A 20,953-nucleotide genomic window follows, 5' to 3' on the forward strand; every position below is an offset into this window, starting at 1 on the left:
AACCAGGGTGCACTCAAACCTCACACCCAACTGCTGCCTTTGCTGTGGTGTGCAGAAACACTTGCATTTCCAAGGCTATTCAGAGCCTGGACCCATGGCATTTTGGACCCATGGTTGATCTGATTCCTGCACCTGTTCTTATTTTTAATCAATCTGCTGAAACTCTTTTTTTCCTTACAGCATCCCTGCAAAATCCCCAGTCTGGTTATGGGCATGTGTAACCAGCAAGGGAGATGGAAACTTCTTATCCTGAGCCCAGGGGCATGTTGCTGACACTAAATTTGGGATTTCCAGTTGCAGAACCACTTTGTTTCACCCATCCTAACAATGCGTCTGGAATATCATGTCCAGTTGAATCTTCTCAGTAAAGAAAGATATTAACACAGAGTTCAGCAGTGGGTCACTAAGATGGTGAGGGAATGGCACTGTATATGACATATAGGGGGAAGATGGGAGAACTGGGTTAGTTCAGCCATAAGATACGGTATGTGGAGAGGTTGCCATCTGCAATGGGAGGCACAGAGAAGATGGAGCCAGACTTTTCTCACACATACGCTGTAGTAGGAGAAGAGGCAACAGGCACAAGGTGGAATGTGAGCAGTTGGGATGTGGTATGGGAAAAGCTTCTTTATCATGAGGGTCATCAAATATTGAAATGATGCCCAGAGAAGTTATGAAATCTCCCTTCTTGGAGCTATTCAGAGTTCAGCTGGACAAAGCCATAAATAAGCTGCTTTAATTGGGCCTGCTTTGAGCAGGGTTTGGGCTAGATGGCCTCTGGAGTACCTTCCTGAGTTCAATTAGTTTGTGAATTTGTGAACTTCATTTATTCAGTATGCTTTTCCCCCACCCCCGTGTCGCTTGTGTTAGCCAAGCCCAGCCCCATTTCTGTTCACTGTGATTTGGGAAGACATGGCTTTAACAGCACAGAGCAGGGGTTGAAAATTGTTTTCATCCCACTGAGTGGATCAGTGCATCTTCCCATGTCTTTGTTCTGGGATGGCATACAGCATGGTATACAGCATGCCTCTGCTGAACAGTCACACACTTCAACTTCGTTTTCACCTGGCTCAGAACAATCAACTGTATAAAAGATCCAGTGAGTCTTCCCAAAGCACTGAAGACTGACAAGTTTTATCTCAGAATATCCTGAGCCTTGAAGCCTGGAGGTGACTGACAAAATATAACTGAAGCACAGTGAGATTGTGCTTTTAATGGGTTTTGATCAGGGAAAATACTCCTGTTTGCTTGATATTCCCACCGGGACTTTCTGACACGAGGACAAAAATTTGGGATTAATCTCAGGAAACAAAACTTCCCAAAATCTTTTCCTAAACATCCAGGGATATAAACATCTGTCAATTTCAAAAGATGTTTGCCCAGTCGCCATTGTTGCTGTTAATTATGGCTTGTGCAAAGCTTGACCTTTCTGTAACCACGAGCTCTCTCTAAAATGAAATAACATATCTCTCTGATGTGGAGATAATACTTTTTATAAACCCCAATAACATTTCTCAGAATTGGACAACTAAAGTACTAAACACATGCACTGCCACTCAAAGCAGCTGTTGTATCACCACTTCAGAGTTCATTATTTTTTGATTTCAAAGGAGGAAAAGTAGTTTTTGAATTGGTTTAATATCAGCCCCACACCGAAGGTGTTTCTTCCTGCATTTCTTCCATATACCATCAGCAGAATTAATTACTATTTTCTTTCCCCTCCCACCCCAGCTCCTTCTTTATTTTAAGGATGGGATCCTTAAGTGAAAGAAGAAAATAGGTGTCGTTTCAGTAGCTGGTCCTTCCAGAATCAGGGTTGGAGTTTGTGAGATGGGATTCACATCTTGGCTCTTGAGGAGAGCAGTGTGGCGCTGTCCGAGTTGAGTTACAAAAGCTCTGTCACAGCAGAGAAGAATCCCCCACTTTATAGTGGGGAAAACAAGACCTTGTTGTAAGTCATGGTCCACAGTCCCAGGAGCAGTCCAGCGCTCAAAGCTATCTCACCAGGGATCTTGCTAGCTCCCAAGGCAGGACTGCAAAGGACAGTAGCTCATATCTCCTCATTTTAAACTTGAAAAATTAAACTTAATGAATTAAAAAGCATTGGGTGAGAGCAAGAGACCACTGGGGCCAGGTGCCAGTCTGACCAGTGGAAGAAGCCTAGGAGGGAGCGAAAAACCAGGGCCATGGGGAAGGAGACATTCCATGATGAAGCCAGTTGCTTCATCAGAAATTCCATCTTGTCTAACACCAAACTTCATCTGCAGATTCTTTTCAAGTCTCTTTGAACATGTTTACGGTTTCTGCCCTCACAGTGTCCCACAGTGATGAGTTCCACAGTCCCTGGGGTGCATTGTGGAAGAAGCCTTTCCCAGTGGTCGCAAAGATGCTGCCCAATAATCCAAGAACTAGAGACATCCAGTGAAATCACATAAGCAAGTGAATAATGCTTCCTCTGGGGGCTTCGCCAGCTTTTTTGTGCTGGGCAACTAGTTTCTCCTCCTAGAGGGGCTGTTCTGTAACTCCAGGACCTGACAGATCTGCTGGGCTCTCAGGTCTGGGTGCTCCCAGCTCCATCACTGCTCCTCAGCAAGGAAGGAAGGTGACCTCAGCACATTCCACTCCTTAAAATGTGCTGGTTTTAGAGGCTGAAAACATACCGGACAGGTCCCTGTGTAAGAATCATGGAAATCAGACACTGAAGTGACAGTAGTCTTGTGGGATTTGTCATCTCCTTTGAGAATGATATAACATGGAAGACAGCAGCCCATATTCCAAGATATGCGCATACCCTGTGATTACAGGGTCCTGCTTTGCGCCTTGCTCCTCTCTGGGTAGTTGTCAGACTGCTGTGTCCCTTTATGATCACTTCTGAATTCTGTTCAGTCTTCCAGGGGCAGCAGTGATTTTTCCCGGAGCATCCTCTCTCCAGTGAGAGAGCTGAACTTTTCTTCCCACCTTTGTTTCCAATCTCATCCTTAGTTTGTTTGTGAGCATTTGATGGGTTGGAGAAGGTGTGGGATACCAGCAGGATTTCCCTTCTTTGCATGCTTGGTGACTCCTTTAATAGGACTTTGAGTAGGAAAGTGCAGCTCCTGCATAAGAACTTTTAGTGACAGTGTTTGCAATGGTCCCAAGAGCTCATTAATTCTATTTATTCCGGTTTCCACTATCTGATAAGCATGGAAATCACATCCTGTAAAGAAATCAGACACACTTTCCTCCTGCTGCTGCTCCAGTACCCAGGCTGTGAGCCTGTGCTATGTTGCCAAGAGCATGGTTGCAGGCTTGCTTCTGCTCCCCACCTCCACCATCAGACGCTGCAGGCAGGGAGCTGCGCCAAGCAAAAATGCTCTGACCACCTTCTGAGGTTGCCTATTAATCAACAATGAAGAGAAGAAATTACAGTGTCCATATTTCAATGCAGAACAGATGAACCACCAGCAAGTACTAGCAACACCATACATTTTAGCATCAAATCCCAGTAAAATTACTTAGACACAAGACAGCACATAGATTCCAGTGCTAGCAAGTCACAGTTATAAAGCTGTAGTATTGTGCCTGACAACTTTGTATGAGGCTTAAAATCAGGTAAGCCTTGAGTTAACTTAGTTGTACATAATTATGGGAGCTAAGACAACCTCAGTAAGGGCACTGTATTCCACACCTCGCCTCTCACGCAAAGGAGAACTTCTTAGAAGCAAGCCATGCATTTCTTCCTGGTAGAAGTAATTTAATAGCCTATGTATAAAAATGTGCATAAGCACAAACACAGGCACACATACTTACAGCCTCACCTTCAGCTTGAGTGTTTTTCCTGGGATTTGTTAGTGTTCGCACTCACAGCACTACAGAACAGCGCTATGGGTGCAAACAAAACAAGACATGGTATTTCAACTTGGTCGACTCAAAGAGATCCTCTATGTGTAGGATATACAGAAAGAGTTACTCCTTAAGCTTTCAAGGTTGTGGTGATTCCTGTCAGTATCTGGCTTTCCCAAGCAGGGACATACTTTTGTGTGATAAGTTCTCTACAAAGCTTACTTAGAAGAAAAACTCATCAGAAGGAGTGACAGAGCAGGGCAGCCTGCAGGTCAGGGGGAGGCGAGGCAATGGGATTTAGCCTTACGTGCACCAGAAAAGAAATCAGGTTGCATTTTTCAGGTTGTCTGATGTTGCAGTTCCTTGTGACATGGGAATTGAAGGTACTGGGTTTGTCAAACTTATGTCATCCTCTCTAAGCCACCCTTCAAGTGACCGAGCTCAGAGGCATCTCACACATGCTTTTAGCTGGCATTATTTCTCCTGCTTGTTTAGTTGCAAGACTATTTGTTCATCTTTGAATGATGTTTGACATCTCACTGTAAATAGTCTAGGTTATAAATATCTCAGGTGTCAAAGTCTGAGTGTTTTTGCCTGCCATTCTGGCTTGCACCTCTTTCTTATTCTGTCCATTCAGCAGCTGTGTCCTTGGTGATGACTGTGTTTGAACTTGGGATCTGATTCAGACACAGGTTGGGTATTAACCTGTTAGCAGAGCTGGCTGGAAGATGAATCTTCAGCTCCCAACCAGGAAAAACTACTCCAGAAGGGCTGGCAAGGAGCAGGAGACCTGGAGGCCATGAGCACATGGCTGCTGAGGAGACACAGGGCTGGGAACTGGGGCTCGGTCCCACTGCAGATGAAGTCACTTGATGACCCAGGCACATCCTTGCTCTGCCTGCTTCTGGCAGGATTTTGGAATGGCCACATTCCTGAAAAGAATTTCCTGCCACTTCTGGTCAGAAGTGCAGCCTCATCCAGGCAGGTGAGGGCTGCTCTTCACATGGGACATTTGTACCCGTCCATCTCAGCCTGATGTTGAGAGCCAGCCAACCTGCAGTAGGCTGAACACTGGCCAGCAGTGAGTATCTGATCCAGCATTCATTCAGGGGCCAAAATTCTCAAAGCACAGCAGCTTATATCATTATTTTACAGGATTTAAATGAAAACAGTAATTCATCAGAAGTATGTAAGGAAGTGACTCTCCATCGGATAGACATTCTTCCCATATTAAAAAGAGACACAGAAGCAATTATCTTCATATGCCTTTTCCTTTGCAAGTGGATTAGTGTCATACCTCTGTGTCAGGAGATATTCAAATATGACTTGGGATTGATTCGGTTGCCAGATATGGGGAGTGGAAGTCAGGAGCACGTACGCTTCCTACTCCAGGCATCCTGAAGTGGCAAAAGAGGAACATTTCACCAGCAAGACTTTCCAGATAGATACTGGGCAAGTAGCAAGAGGGGAATAAATACCTGCTAATGCATGAGGGCTGGGAGTAGGGGGGAGATGGGGAATGGAGCTTGGGATTTTCTTCAGGAGGCATCCAGGCACACCAATCCTTCCCTGCAGAGCTGCCTAAGCAGTTTCTGGGTGCTGGCATGTATTCAAGCCTCCCTCCTGTGCCAGGTAAGCTGCCAGCATTCTTCATCCAGCATCTCCCTGAGAGCTGAGCATGGAGCAGTAGCACCCTCTTCCTCCTTGAAGCCTCTCTCTGGTTGGACTGTGTCTGGCAGCTGTGGCCCCATGTGGAGCTACCCAAACCACAGCATCGCTTTAACTCTCTTCCTCACCTGGTTGCAGGAGGACACGACATGACCCCCTTGCAGCAGCCGGCTGGGGACCCCCCTCCCCACACCACATCCAGAGAAGAGGGAAGGCTGCAGAGGTGCTGGAGAAGCAATAGCAGAGCGCACATTTCCCTGCAAGACAAGATGGGAAATCCAGCACCTACAGCCATGGCACAAGGTGCTGGATCACAGTCAGACCAACACTGAGTGGAAGGGGGCTTTGGTGTTGCAGTGGCAGGCTGACAGCATTATGGCAGACCACCACTGCTTATCCTTCCTTCCTTCCTTCCCAGCTCATCACAAGATGGGTTGGTCCCATCTACCCGTGCAGGTTTTCCAGTATATTGACCATGGCTCCCTCTGCCAACCCTGTTCCCCAGCTGCTGCCTTTGCTTCATTTCCAGTGGATCACTGCTGAGCACGGGGCTGAGCCGCCTCTTCCCACCTTCTGTAGAGAAAGTTGAGGTTGCTCCACTCTCCTCCCTTATCTTGTTCCAGCCATTTGGGCAAGGGGAGCTGTGCAGTGTCCACCTCCATGCAGGAGGCCCCTGCATCTGATCTCTCATGTATGAGCTCACACATATCAGAGTCTCTGAGAACAAATTCACCTGAGATCAAAGTGGAAAAGTATCAAGTGTCCCTTAACTCCAGCTCAACACCTTCCTTGAGCTTTTCATACTAGCTTGTAGCTCCCTGTGAAGTGCAACTTTAATGTGATTTCCCAGTTAGTGAATATTTCCTGGAGGATAAGAAACTGGAGAAAGATTCAGTGGAATGCAAAGAAGGGGAGGAAAAGAGCCAACCTTCAAGGAAACCCTCAAGGAAAAATGAGATAGGCAAACCCATTACCGTGCATCAGCCAGAGCAGAGTAGGAATTGTCCATCTGCCTGCTACTGCCCTGTGTAGGACAGCAGATATCCCAGCGGAGTTGCTGATGGAAAAACTGCACCATAATCTGTGTTACCGTGGGGGAAAGAGCACAGTGGCACAGAGGCGCTTGTCTCAGTGAGGTGCCTTCCTGCCCAAGGTGGCTGTTGTGTGCCTGAGCCTCTAGTGCTTTCCAGCTGAGCTCCAAGAGCCATCCCACACCTGCAGCAGTGGCTGCTGCCCCTGCTCTCTGCAGGGAACGCTCCTTACACACAGCTCTCCCCATCTCCGCTCAGTAGAGACAGGATGGGACCCAGCTGTGCACTGCCAAGTTCCAGGGGCTGCCCGACAGCCACAATGAGGAAACACTTTATATCTGAGAGCTCTGTGCAGTGATCGCCTCATTAATCCCCATTCCCCACCCTTACAGGCAGTACAGAGAAAGGACCTCCTGATCTTATTCTCCTGATGGGGGGGGAGATGCAGCACAGTAAACTTCAATGATTCACTCCTGGTCAGCATGAGCAGGGATCTGGAGAGAGGAAGCTGATGCTGAGACCAGCCCCAAAGTCAAATACAGGGGGATAAAGAAGGCATCTCAATGAGCTGGACTCCTCCTTGCCAGCATCGCTCTGCACCTCACTGCGCTCAGAGGAAAATTAAATTACACTGCTGCTTCCCTTTCATTGTGATCTGATTTACAGGGAAATGAATGGGAGCAGAGGAAGAGGCCCGTGTGAAGCCAGAGCCAGGGCAACTGCAGCTCTGAGCCTTCCTGAGAAACGCAGTGCTTGCCAGGATGTCTTTATTAGAGAGGAGAAGGGGGAGAGGGGAAAGAGCTGCTGTAGGAATGAAAGGCAGATGCAGACATCAGCCCTGTTTACAGCAGGGATTTCGCACCGGTGCAGCTAAACCCTTCAGTTCAAAGTCCCCCCACAGGCATCTGCCACCAGCACAGGCTGGAAGAAAAATCACAGCTGAGACCTGTTGGTGGCTACATGAAGGAAAAAGTCTGTGACACAAGAAAGGTGTTTGGCTCGCTTGACACCAGAGCTCATGCAATACCTTTGAGTGATGATTTCCTATTCTTCCCTGAGGACCTGCTCCTCTCCTGAGCTCACAGCATCACCATACCCTTGGAGCAGCCTGCAGCAGCCTTCTCCTCCAGTGACAGTGCCAGCCTGATGGGTGACTGAGCGTGCCATGGTGCCTCTTTCCCAAGCAGGACAGCGAGTTGCTGCACACTGTGATGGAGACATATACTTGAAAACAGAACAAAATCCCAGCTTCTCACAGGTCGCTTGTCCAGGCCGTGGGTTTGCTGAGCTGCAGATAGACACATGGAAGCTGGCTCTTGTACTACCATTTTCAAGGGTGGTGTTATGGCTTGGATGCCCTACTTTATAAGCCCTGCCATTGCTGCTAGTACCAAGTACTTTGGCAGCTTTTGCACAGCATGGAGCCACAGTGATCAACCCATGGGGCCAGTGAGTTCTGTGCAGGATGCATGTGAGGATGCTCTGTAATACAATTCTCTGCGTAAAACCAGATGGACTCCAGAGGCATCTGGTGTGATGGCATTCCTGCTGCTCGAGAGCTTCCTGTCCTGGGAGCAATGCTGTGTGATGCTCAGAGGGAACAGGGGAGTGCGGGAGTTGATAGGAAAAAGAGGAAGAGGGACCTCAGTTTCTCATCAACCAACACCCCTAGGTCCTTCTCCGCAGGGCTGCTCTGAATCTCTTCTCTGCCCAACCTCTAGCTGTGCCTGAGATTGCCCTGACCCAGGGGCAGGACCTTGTACGTGGCTTGGTTGAAGTTCATGAGGTTGGCGTTGACCACCTCTCAAGCGTGTCCAGGTCCCTCTGGATGGCATTTGCTTTCTCCCAACAGACACATTAGCTTTGCCCACAGCACTTGAAGCTCAGGGTTTGGAGTTGAGTTCACAGTATTAGTTCCAGCTGTGGCAGAGCTGCCCTCTTCATTAACACCTACAAACCAGCTGGTCTTGAAGGGGGTCCAGCCGTCCCCTCCACTTAGTGAAAGAGAAAGCAGAAAGCCCATTATACCCACCTGTACTGCAGTCACCTGGGGGGCAGGGCAGTTCACACATCCTGGATAAACTCCTGACACGATGAAAAGCACTGCTTTTCCTGATGGTTTTAAGGAGGAGGAAAGCTTACTGTATCCTTGTTGAAAGCATCACCAAAGGTGAGATCCTATGGCCTGGGAATGTAGCCAGCATTAAAAGCCATTCCACCAAGGTACATCATTGTACCATATATGCTGTTCCACCTCCAGTTCCCAGTTGTAAACAACACTTTTACTCACTGAAACCTTCCTGGTGAGCGCCCATCTGTGCTCAGCCACTCATGGCACCAGGAAAGAGATCACCGCTTGTCTTCAGCCATACATTTTGGAGCCTTCCTTCTGATAAAAGGGCACCTAGAGACCCAAACAAATGTTTTAAGGACATCCTTGCAGGATTTTGTGCAGGTCATGTCAATAACTGATCAAGGCATCTCCTTGACTGTTTTTGGCTGCAAAAGAGCTGTGGCTCTTTGCTCATATGCTTTGTGCATGGTGCTCGGACCTGGAGATGGTCAAGCACTGCAGCAAGTACCCATAGTGAAATAAAACACAGACTGACCTCCTCCTCAGGCTAAAGCAACTCCAGAAGGAGCACCCTGTTGAGTCCAGCTGGAATTGCTGAAGGACGCACTCAGGGAATTTCAGGATTGGCCTTGGCACTAATAAGGCAAAACCAGGTTATTAAATCTCATGGCTGGCTAAAAGCAGCCATAAGCCTTGCTCCTTTGGCTGCCTCTTACAGCCTAGATGCACTGGGAGCACTCCCTTATATCCCCAGCTTCTTGGTCCTGCCAGGTGAGGGGAATGTTCCAAGATTTCATTTAATGCCTGTGTTTAATCCATTAGCTCTCCCCGCAGACCTCCTGAGCACTGGGCTGTGATTAAGGAGGAGGTAAGTGCCCTGTTTATTGGTCTCCTGATACTTCTCTACTTTTCTCTCCACTTCCATGGGCAGTTTTTGCCCCATAGTCTTGTAGTGCGTCAGAAATGCATATGGGACCCCCTCTGCCCTATCTCCTTGGCATGGGTTGAAGAGGAGGCTGTGCTAGAGTAAGAAAGATGCTCCACTTGTCATAGGGAGGGAAGCTTCACAGCCAGCACTGCTGGGCAGTAAAGGGAGCAGACCTGGGAGCAAAGCCTTGGCTCCAAGCATCCATACTTCTGAGCAGACATCTGTATGATCAGGAGTAGCCAGCATGGATTCACCAAGGGGAAGATGTGCTGGACCAACTTGATAATCTTCTGTGAAGAAGGGGCTGGCCTGGTGGATGAGGGAAACAGCGAATATTGTCTACCTGGGTTTCAGGAAGGGATTTTACACTCTCTCCCATAAAATCCTAATAGAGAGACTGATGAAGCACAGGCTGGGTGAGCAGACAATGAGGTGAACTAAAAAGTGGCTGAAGGGCTGGGCCCAGGGGGTGGTTATAGTTCCACAAGGGCAAGGGTAAAGTCCTCTGCCTGGGGAGGAACGACTCAATGCACCAATATGTGCTGGGGGCCACGCAGCTGAAAAGCAGCTTTGCAGAAAAGGACCTGAGCATCCCGGTGGATACCAAGTTGAACGTGAGCCAACAGTGTGCCCTTGTCACAAGGAAGGCTAATGGTATCTTGGGCTGTGTTAGGTAAAGTTTTGGCAGCAGGTCAAAGGAGGTGATCCTTCCCCTTTATTCAGCACTGGTGAAGCTACGCTTGGAGTCTCATGTTCAGTTTTGGGCTCCCCAGTACAAGAGAGAGGTGGACAAACTGGGGAGAGTCCAGTGAAGGGCTACAATGATGAAGGGACTGGAGCATCACTCCTGTGTGGAGAGGCTGAAAGAGCTGGGGCTGTTCAGCCTGCAGCAGAGAAGGCTTGTGAGAGGGTGGGGAGATCTTATTAAGGTATGTAGATAACCGAAGGGAGAGTGTGAACAGGATGGAGCCAGTCTATTCTCCAGTAACAGGAACAGAGGCAATGGGAACAAACCGGAACACAAGAGACTCCATCTGAACATCGGGAAATGTTGTTTTCACTGTGAGGGCGACTGAGCACTGGCACAGGTTGCCCAGGGAGGTTGTGGATTCTCTATCCTTGGAGATATTCAAAAGCTGTCTGGACACAGTCTTGGGTGCAGCCTGCTAAAGGTGGTCCTACCTGACCTACAGTCCTTGGCATGAGGCAAAGTTACCAGCACGATGGACCCAGAGTCACCTGCCATCATTTGTTCTCCTTGATTTCTTGGCATTAAGCCATAGGTTTGGGAATTGTCTGTTCTACTCTCCTGGTTTAAAGAGCAAATTTGGTGGTTTTCATCTTTTCCCTCTTCAGAATAAAAGGAGAGGGCTGTGAGAGGAGAGGGGGAAGTGGCCAGGTCAGGAAGGCATGAGAATAACCATCTCCAGCAGGCCATGCTTCACATACAGCTCTTCCTGCTAACGTGCTTGGTGATGTCTGCAGCATGGCCATGGCTCCTGTACAAGCCAGAGAGGATGAGCGTGACTCTGAACCACAGCAGCTCTCACTGGGCTCTTGCAGCTGTTGTCTCACTGAATGTTTGGCTCCTTCTAGCACTAAAAAATGCAATCCATTGGTCAGAGTGGTTCATTTCTGCTTTGCTGTTACATCACCAAAGGGTGTTTCATATGGGACAGAGGAAGGTTCTGGTTCACTGCCCCTTTCTACTCAAAAACATCCATAAATAAAGCATTAGTAATGCCTGATTGATTTCCCTTCCAACCTGGGTTTCCAGTGCTGATTGCTCTGTTTATTACTGAGCTAGACATGAAGCTGGTTTTATGTCCACTGTGGACTTGAAGCGCACTTGACACTTCCTGCAAGCAGAGAGACGTTCATCTGTTGTGCTCATTGGTTTTGACCACCTGAACAAGTGTGCTTCCACACACAGGGTTCTTTTGGCTTGTTTTTGGGATTTCTGGTGGCTGACTCACACCTTTCCTGGGCCACACTCCGCTGGCATTGCATTGCAATCCCACAAGGAGCTCATTAGTACAGTGCCAAGCTGGAGGTCTCTAGTTCATGGTAGCACCTGGTTGCTGATGCACCAAAGGTGGCGTTGCCTGCTGCACGAGGAGCAAAGAAATGCAGAGAGTTAAAAATACCCAAACCCAACATTAGAAGAGCTGAAAATGTGGCATTTTGGCACATGTCTAACTGGAAGAATCCATGCCTGCCATCTATGAAGATAAGCTCTTTTATTCCAGGCTTCAGACAGGCTGCAATGATGCGACTGTCTAGATAACAAAACCTTCAACTATTATTTGCTGCTCTTGGCACTAGCTCCTACATAAACCATACAAAATCCTTCATCTGTTCACATTCCCAAAGGGAGACATGTTTCAGGAGGGCTGGGCAGCCCTCTACATGACTTTATTTGCTTGTTTCTCATACACAGATGTAACAGCACACTCAGATGAAACCTTTAAAGAAAGAGGTAGATTTCAGTGTGACACCGAACTCATTTTTGCAGTTCACTGGGAGGTGTTCTTGCACCAAACCTTCCAACATGGTGAAAGCAGGAGTCAAGATCATTCCAATGGATCTTCAGGCTCCTGCTGAAGCTGACTGCTGGCTTGAGACCTTCCTGATGCCTTTGGATAACTTCCAAGAGGTTGGCTCACTCAGAGAATATTACCCTTCCTAATGGCTTCTGAGGCAACGGAATACACCAGGATAAGCGCACCATGAGCCAAGTCCCTCTTCAGCATATTGTATGTTTCTTTGCTTGGATACAGCACCCGTGTGGCCTGGCAGAGTGTGCAGAAGTGGAATTTCTCTCAAGACACATAGTTTTCTAAAGGCCATGTTTCCCTCTAGCACCATTTCCCTCTACTCCTCCCGGTTGCAATGGGGATACTTTTCATTTTCTGGCATCACCAGAAAGGCCGCGAGATGTTGAAAGCACCACTTCTTGGAAGAAAGCATTGTATGGCGAAGGAAGAATATTGTGATGATGGCACAGGGAGAGCAGATATGTCTCCCTAAAAAACATTTTACAGGCCTCATTTTCATAAAAAAAGTGTGGGTTCCGTTAGAAGCAGCAGGGAAACATTGAGAAATTCAGCAACTCACAATATTCCCTTGGTGTGGGGAAATCACTGTTGGGGGGAAATTAGAGAAAACTGGGGTCTAACGCAAGTTGTATTATTATAGAAACTTTTTCAAGGTAAATACAGTTCCCGCTTTCAGGACGGTTGGGATGCATGGAATCCACTCCACCATGGTTCCCTGGGCAACACAACACTGCAGGAGCGATGAAGGGTGGAGGGGAGTGGAGACACTGCAGCCGGGCCCTGTTGGACTCCTTGAGGACTGGGAACTTGATGGTACCATGCAGCTGCTGAGCTGCACAGCAGCTGTCAGATGGGCAGTGTAAGAGATGCCCATTGCTGAGCCAGCAACTGTGGTGAAATCACTTCCCTTGGGTGAACCTCGCTCATTATAATCTCGTTATAATCCTAACGCACTCCTCCATCCCAAAGTTCCCACCTCCACGGCACAACCCTCCCCTCACCCAGTGCTTTATACTTTTTATCGGCTCTATCTTTGAACGAGAAGTGAGAGAATTTTACACCAATAAAATAATAAAAGAATGTGTGACCAGAGTCACTCAAGCTCTACCTGAGAGGAAAGAACAGTATAAAAGTGAATGAGAGAGGGGGGAGATAGGGAAGACTCCATAGTAACTTCTGGGATCCGTCAATGGGTTGAACCTGTCTTCTTCCCCATAGGGACGCCCATTGAGTAAGACCTTTATCTCGTGAGCACTCAATAACTCATGCTGCTGTTGTTGTGTATCACTTCAAGCTTGTTTTTGCAGACAGTGCCTATCACCAGCAATCACGAACCTGAATTTCTCACCATTTTGTATTAATAGTGTTATTCCATAAACTGTCAGTGTTGGTCCTTCGTGGGTGCCAGCAACCACTGGCAGTGGGTAACATAAAGTGGGCAGAGCCACTGAGGGGTCCCCTGATGCTGTTGGCGTGTTTCCCTGAACCAGTCAATGGAATCACCCTCTGATCCAGCAGGGCTGTTCAGAGAAGGGTCCCTATAATAGGACGCTGACAGACTGGTCGGTCACAAAGGTCTTGGCTTTCCTGGGGTGCTGATAGACAGATCAAACATGAGGGGTTGAGCAAATCTCTTCCCCTTTCACACAGGGACAAAAAGAACAAGGGTTAAAATAATTAATACAAATAATCAAATCCAGTCCTACCAGGGAGGACATGGCACAAGCCAGGGCTGCTTGGTGGTGGTGAAGGGACTGAAATGTCATCTTAAATTGAGACCCATGTGTGATCACAGAGAGATTGAGTTTATGAGAGCCCATCAGCACTGACTAGGAGACAAAGAGCAGCAACCTTTGAAAAGTGCAGGTATGGATAATCCAACCAAAATGACCCAACCTGTCATTCTCCCAGATGGGACAGGGCTGGGTCAGACCCTGCAACCCAAGAGTAGCCGGGTCAGCTGGTTGCAACCATTAAATGGTGTTTGGCGTACTTTTGCCCCATACTGTATGTATGTTAAGAAGACATAGGAAAAGCATGGACTCTGCTACTGGTGCCTGGCAACTTTGGCATTGGATCAGGAGGATCACTTTACCGGGTGGAACTGAGCCAGGCTCTATGCACAATTTTAGCTCTCTGCAAAATTACCACTGCTCACTCTCCTTCTTCCAGCAAGTCATGGGATGGCAGAGGCTAGCAAGATGGATTCCAGGTGAAGAACAAGCAGAAGCAGTATGTCAGGGCTTTGATCACTCCTGTATGAGATGTGATTGTTCCTCCTTGCCAGGTGAGTGCACAGACATTAATGCTCATGGAACAGTATTTGACCAGCCCTCATTTTTTGGCTGGATCCCTGCCTGTTTCTCTGGCTGAGCAGCCTGAGGTTTCATGTTGCTGCTGTGGCCAGAGCTCGGCAGGATGTGTGTGCAGCCGGGGTCTCTAATGCATTGCAGAGGAGCCGAGTCGCTTCCCATGCGGCTGGCTCAGCCTCCTCTCTGCCATCCCCGCCTGGTTCATTAGCATCCAAGTGTTCAAAGGGATGGAAATTACATTATATTTAGGTCACAAACATATTTTAAGCAAAAATACCTGTTATATTTAAAGCACCTTGTTCAGAGACTCTCTGTCTGCTGCTTCCAGGATGGTTGCACAAGTACTCACTGTCCTTAATACGTTATTTAACGATACAGCAGGCGCTTCCAAAATCTGATTTTTGTTTAAATATAAATTAGGTTCATTCACTCAATCTAATTAATGCTCGTAAATAAGAAACCACCTTCTGGCAGCTCATTTAGGTATCCCAAACAGGCAAAAGCCCAGAATACTTTGAAAGAGAGTGAAAATAGCTCTGCCTTAGTGACAGGGCTGTAGTCCCAAGACAGCCCTGCGCTCTGCTCTGCTCTCTGCAGGCAGGCAGTTTTCCAGGGGCACCAGCAGTCAGACATCACTCCCCATGCCTTGGGCTGCAGCTCCGTGTAGGCAGTGACCTCTCCACAACTGTCTGTGTAATCACATCTTGAACAGCTCAAGCATCTGGCTATGCCTCCTATCAAGCCTGTATGAGTGACAATCTCCTTGGACTTCATAATATTGATCATTCTTCTGGAAGCAGCTCAGCAGACAGAAGCTACTCTTCAGCCCCAGCTCCTGTGCTCCTGGAGAAGAGGCTGTGTTGACTCACAGTCAATACATCTGAAACTAGAGTGTATTGTGATGCTTAAGCATCTTTGGCTATCTGTGCTTAGATCGATTCCCCAAAACCTTCTGTGAACAAGCCAGGGACATGGTTGCCTTGCCCAGAGCTTCCAGTTGGGATAAGGCAATACCAGTCCTAGAACAGCCCAGAATAACTTCCTGCAGCACTGCATGACACCTCCCTTCTCCAAGTGACTGAGCCCACAGCCTCCCTCATTTATACTGACACACACTGGAACAGAGCATTAGGGCTGCTGCTGCTTCTCCTCCTCTGCAACCCACCCAGGAGAACACAGTGGACAGCTCGCCGGCTTGCTCTGCTGCTGACATGTCCTTCCACCTGCCCATAAACTTTCCATTTCCGTGAAGGCTTCATCTTACATTCGATTCCTGAGACAATTTTCTCTCTCCTCCTGTGGGGACACGGTGGGAGACAGAGACTGGAGCGCAGCAGGCTGCTTCCCCCACCTCCAGCCCTGTCAAACTTCTCCACAGCACGCCCTGGCACTGCAGGCATCACCGAGGCAGGGCTCCTTAGATGTCTCAGGAAGGAGGCGATGCTGTTTTTCTGCTATTCCTCCAGGGAATCTTCAAATCCCTCAACTCTCAGAGAGCAACAGTCTGTTTAATCTGTGTGAAGGAGGCAGCAATACAGGAAGAGTTGGATGGAGGAAACCAATTTTTGGGAGCTTAGTAGAAAAGATTAAAACACTACTGTTCTCCAGCATTGATAGTCATCTTCCCCTCCATCAGCAGCTTCACTGATCTGCTCTGGCATACTCTGTGCTGGGACAGGGAGGACATGACTGCTGTGGTTTCCCTGATCCACAACAGGAGCAGGGACAGAGGCAGCTCTCACCCAGCTTGGAGAGACACCTCTAACCTTTGGGAGGAGAGTATGAGCAGCTTAAGAAATGTGTTTTGATTTCCAGCCTAAGCTGCAAGTGCACTGGCCTCAAGTGCACTCATCAGATAAAACACACTTTAGGCTGAAAGCAGACACAGAGACTGGCTTGAATGGAGTTAGAACATTCACCCAGGAAGGCTTCACTGCTCGGCCACGCTCCTGGTGTTATTGGGTTAGCCTTAATGCAGCACATGTGGTCCAGCAGCCAGAGGAAATGGCTGGGGCCTTCCTCAGAACTGATGGCTTTATCCCTTCGCATTAGCACTGCTGTGCTGGCGGGGGCTGGCATTGCTTGCAGCAGTGGCCACTCTTCCTCTCCTGGCACACGTGCACAGCCCTGCTTCGACCGCAGAAAACAAACAAGAGGCACTACTGACTGTCTGTGCTCCTGTTGATTTAAGCAGTGCTTGTCATGACAGGGCAGTATCAGCCCTTCAACAGCCCCGGCTGGAACAGAGCAGAGCAGTCCAGCCATCCTTCCTGAGGAGCCAGAAGCTGTTAGAGAGGGCAGGAAACAGTGGCAGCCTCTGCTCATGTATCCTGACTGCCCTGTGGTGGATGAGGGATGGAAGGCATGCCCTACACACCAGCACACCGATTCCCTCACGTGCAGGACATGCCTTGCTGACTAACAAAGATTACAACCGCCGCACAAACCAAATTAAATGTGTTTATTAAGTAAAAACACTACTTCATAGATGATTATGCTGGATACAGATGCAGTATCAGTGCTCTCATGGTAAAACCCAGTATTGCTTCACTTCAGCTTCAATAAACCTACAGTTTGATTTTGCAGACTAAAATCTCAGTCTAAGCTACTGGTGAGTTACGAGCATGAGTAATTGTGCTGTATTCAGGATTAGTTTGCAGTTTCTATCTTTGTCTCCTCGTACATCTACCTGCTTTTCTCCAGTGTTAACCTTGAATTCAACCAGATTAAACCTAGACAGAATCGGTACAGCACTTTTTTTCTGTCACCTGATCACTGAGTTTGACTTACCAGCCCTGTGGCTTGAGATCTAGAAACGTGACACCAGATCTTGGAAGTCTGTCTACACAAGAGTACCATTTCAGCTATCAGTACGATGTCTGTAAGACCTCCACCATCAGCTTTTGCTTCCCTCAAAGAAAGAGAAAAGGAATGGAAGTGCTGATCAAAAAGGGCCTCCCACAGCACCATAATGAAATATCCTTTTTGGAAGTGCAGGAGATTCCAGGAGACATTCAAGGAAGCTCTGGTGAGAAGAAACAATGTGCAGTGGGATTTCAAACACTTCATCCCTCAAAGGAGAGCCTCACAGTGATTTTTTGTCTTGAACCAAGTGACTCAAAATGATAAGCAAACACCATTCCCAACTAGGCACATGACAAACTGGTAATGACAAAGGGGAGAAGTTTCTGTTTATTTGTTCTTCTTTAAAACAACTTAAAAGCAAATATAATGTACTATTTAAAAAAAAGAGGGGATTCAAAATATCCAGAAGCTGGAAATAAAACCACAAAGGAGGCATTACATGGTCAGCAGAACACAGAAAGCAGAGAGTATAAAACAAATTTACAGTCTCAGTGAACAGTGAATGGGTGCTGCCCATGTAAGTGGAATAGCACATAATACTGCCCCTACCCTCTGGAACACAAAATCGGGTATCATTTTGGTTTACTGCAGTACTTGATAGGAAAGCACAACCATTTTAAAAAACCATTTTCAATTGGAAGAGAAAAACATTAAAAATATGCTATTGCTCCGTAGGCACTGATTAATGGGGTTCTATGGGAAAAGAGTGTGCCCAAGCAGAATTCAAAATTGCATAATTCCTCTTAAAACGAGACAGCCCTGGTGTGACTGCAAATAAAAACTAGCTAGGCTATTTCTCTGGCACTGCCTGACTGCAGACCTGACCACTAGGAACCGCCTGCAACACTGGAGTTTGGACAGGGCTAGGCAGAAGCAACAGGCAGCAATACTGGAAAGTGAAGGTATCTCCTCACAAGTCAGAGCGCTCCAAGAGCTAAAGCCCATGAAGGGCTTTTATTACACTGACAAAGAGTGGCCTTGAGGGGCTGAGACCTAGGAAGGAGCGAACAGGAGCAGGAAAAGGTTGCTGCCTACAGGCCTGCTTAGAAAGAGCCCCTCTGGTGGCCAGTGGCTGGTAGGAGCTCAGCTACAAGCCCTGCCCAAGCTTGCCATCAGCAGATGAGAGCTTCCCTCTCCTCTCCCCTCACTGAGCACAGGCAATATAATTTCACTTATGTCCTCCTCTGCAGAGCACTCTGACCAGACTACAGAGCCCTTTCATCCTCTGTGGACAGGGATCTGGACTTCAATAGGATCTGCAATAAAAATCAACTCAAAGCAATTGGGGTGAGGCAGCTGCTGGGGCCTTGGAGAAGGTTAAAGCAGTGCCTGTGCAGGGCACCCTGAAGCAGATTTTCACCTTCATCCTCACTTGTGAGACTTGTCCTACCCCATGTTTTGGCACATGCAGCCTTCCTGCTCCCCCACTCTGGTAAGCAAGATACCTGAGATTAGCAGTCCCAAGCCCCAGTGTCCCTGCACACAGGGGAGGAAAGGTGCGCTTCGGTCTTGTGTTTTACTAGGGAGTCTCTGGCTTAAAAAGTCACTTGTTGAAAAACACCATGGCAGCAAAGCAGTTAATCAAACATGTCCTCAAACATGCGCTGCCCCATGGCTATGTAAACCTCTTTTTCCTCCGGTGTCATCTGGGCCACCAGCTCAGGGCGCTGGCTCACTTGGCTGTACGAGTGTGGTCGCCCAGCCACTGTCACAGTGGGGTCTTCTGCCACCACCTCAAACTCTTCATCCTCATCCTCATCCTCCAGCCCATACGCAGAGGTGGCTGTTGTGGGAGGGCGGGGAGGGGATTCCTCCTCCGACTCGCTTGTCTCACTCTCGGAGTCACTAGCGTTGGGACCGGAGAGAGGAGCGCCACCTCCCACGGTGACTGTTGAAGCAGAAGGTGTCTTCTTCTCGTGGATAAGCAGGGCACGCATCACCTCCTCGTTATCATCCAGAGCTGCCCGGCCCTCCTCACGCTCCTGGAAGGCATCCAGATCCCTGCCCCCTGCAAAGAGACACAAAGGAATGATTGTTTCCTCACTGAGATTCTGGGAGACGGATCTGAAGGCTTTCTGGACCCATGTGAATTACTGCCACGGAGCATACTTGATCAAGTCACACCTTTTTTCTATGCCAGCTCCTCTGCTCCCTTAAAAGACAGAGATAGTTCTGTTTTTTCTCTCATAACAGCAGAACAAGTATTGACATTTCCTAGGAGGCCTAGAGTCACTGTGGCTCCCAGCTGGGAGCCTTGGCCAGGAGCACATTGCAATAAAAAGCAACAAAGGCATGATAGGCAGGCACCCGGAAAAGACACCCCCCATTCCTGAGGTGTCAGCTCGGGTGCCCCTCAGTTGGGCTGATGCACTTTCCTTACTGCGGAGCAGAAAGCAGTCCTTGGGTTCGAAATCCAGGCTTCCAGATGCCCAGACAATGCTTGTCAGAGATACAAGTATCTCAGTGCTGTTCAACAGGTGAACAAGCACAAGCTGTTTCTTCTTGCTCCTTTGTTTCCAGGTTGTATGACCAGAGCCTGAAGGACTTGCCGTGGTGACCAAAACCACAGGGTGCTGCCAACAAAGACCATAAATACAGATCCAAAATCAGGCCCTGCCCTGCTGAGCTCCCCATCTATAAGGGTTAAGGTGGAGAAGCTGATGAATCCAGGCAGACACGGAGTACATGGAAACCATGTATTATAAAACAACATTCAAAGAAACCATGTCTGGTAAGCCACAGGAAAAGGAGTGACCACGAACTCCCTTGGCTTTTAGTGAAAATGAAAGACTTCCTTAGTTTACCTGTTTCACAGCATTTTTTCATTTTGTGTTGAAAAAAAAAAATAATCAGTGCAGTTTTGACCCTACGGCAGAGAAGAGCTTGGGCACCAACTGCATGGATGTGGTGCTGAAACCATGAGGGTCCTGCCAAGAAAATGCACCACTAACTTCACTGGACTTGTGTTTTAGAGAATTACAGAATGGAAGGGACCTTAAAGCTCATCCAGTTCCAACCCCCTGCCACGGGCAGGGACACCTTCCACTAGAGCAGGTTGCTCCAAGCCCCTGTGTCCAACCTGGCCTTGAACACTGCCAGGGATGGGGCAGCCACAGCTTCTCTGGGCACCCTGTGCCAGCGCCTCACAGGGAAGAGCTTCTGCCTATGATCTCATCTCAATCTCCCCTCTGTCAGTTTAAAGCCATTCCCGCCTGTCCTGCCACTACAGGCCCTTTAAAAAGTCCCTCTCTAGGTTTCTTGTAGCCCCCTTTAGGCACTGGGAGCTGCTCTAAGGTCTCCTCACAGCTTCTCCAGGCTGAACAGCCCCAACTGTCTCAGCCTGTCTTCATAGGGGAGGTGCTCCAGCCCATCTTCCTCTGGACTTACTCCAACAGCTCCACGTGCCTGCTGTGTTGAAGACACCAGAACTGCACAGAGCTCCAGGTGGGGTTTCTCGAGAACAGAGTTGAGGGGAAGAATCCTCTCCCTCAGCTTGCTGCTCACGCTCCTTTTGATGCAGCCCAGCACACGGGTGGTTTCTGGGCTCAAGCACACATTGAAGCAGCTCATGTGCAGTTTCTCACCAACCAACACCCCCAAGTCCTTCTCTGCAGGGCTGCTCTGAATCACTTCTCCACCCAACCTGTAGCAGTGCCTGGGATTGCCCCGACCCAGGGGCAGGACCTTGCACTTGG

General features: G+C 48.3%; 1 protein-coding gene and 1 long non-coding RNA gene across 6 annotated transcripts in view; one reads left to right on the plus strand and one right to left on the minus strand.

Moving 5' to 3' along the window:
- The first annotated feature begins 1,969 nt into the window (after window positions 1–1,969).
- On the plus strand, window positions 1,970–20,838 carry LOC115601460. Its single transcript, XR_003989359.1, has 3 exons — window positions 1,970–1,980; window positions 14,722–14,725; window positions 20,730–20,838. It is a non-coding gene; the product is annotated as an uncharacterized LOC115601460 (long non-coding RNA).
- The window catches only part of GTF2E1 (general transcription factor IIE subunit 1), a 54,861-nt gene continuing 50,747 nt past the window's right edge, over window positions 16,840–20,953 (minus strand). For all 5 annotated transcript variants that reach the window (XM_030471474.1, XM_030471471.1, XM_030471473.1 and 2 more), the window contains one exon: window positions 16,840–19,266. In XM_030471474.1, the coding sequence (XP_030327334.1) occupies window positions 18,836–19,266 (431 nt within the window). In that variant the 3' untranslated portion in view covers window positions 16,840–18,835. The remainder of the gene's footprint in view (window positions 19,267–20,953) is intronic.

This window comes from Strigops habroptila, chromosome 2 (genome assembly GCF_004027225.2).
Source record: "Strigops habroptila isolate Jane chromosome 2, bStrHab1.2.pri, whole genome shotgun sequence".
Taxonomy (NCBI): domain Eukaryota; kingdom Metazoa; phylum Chordata; class Aves; order Psittaciformes; family Psittacidae; genus Strigops; species Strigops habroptila.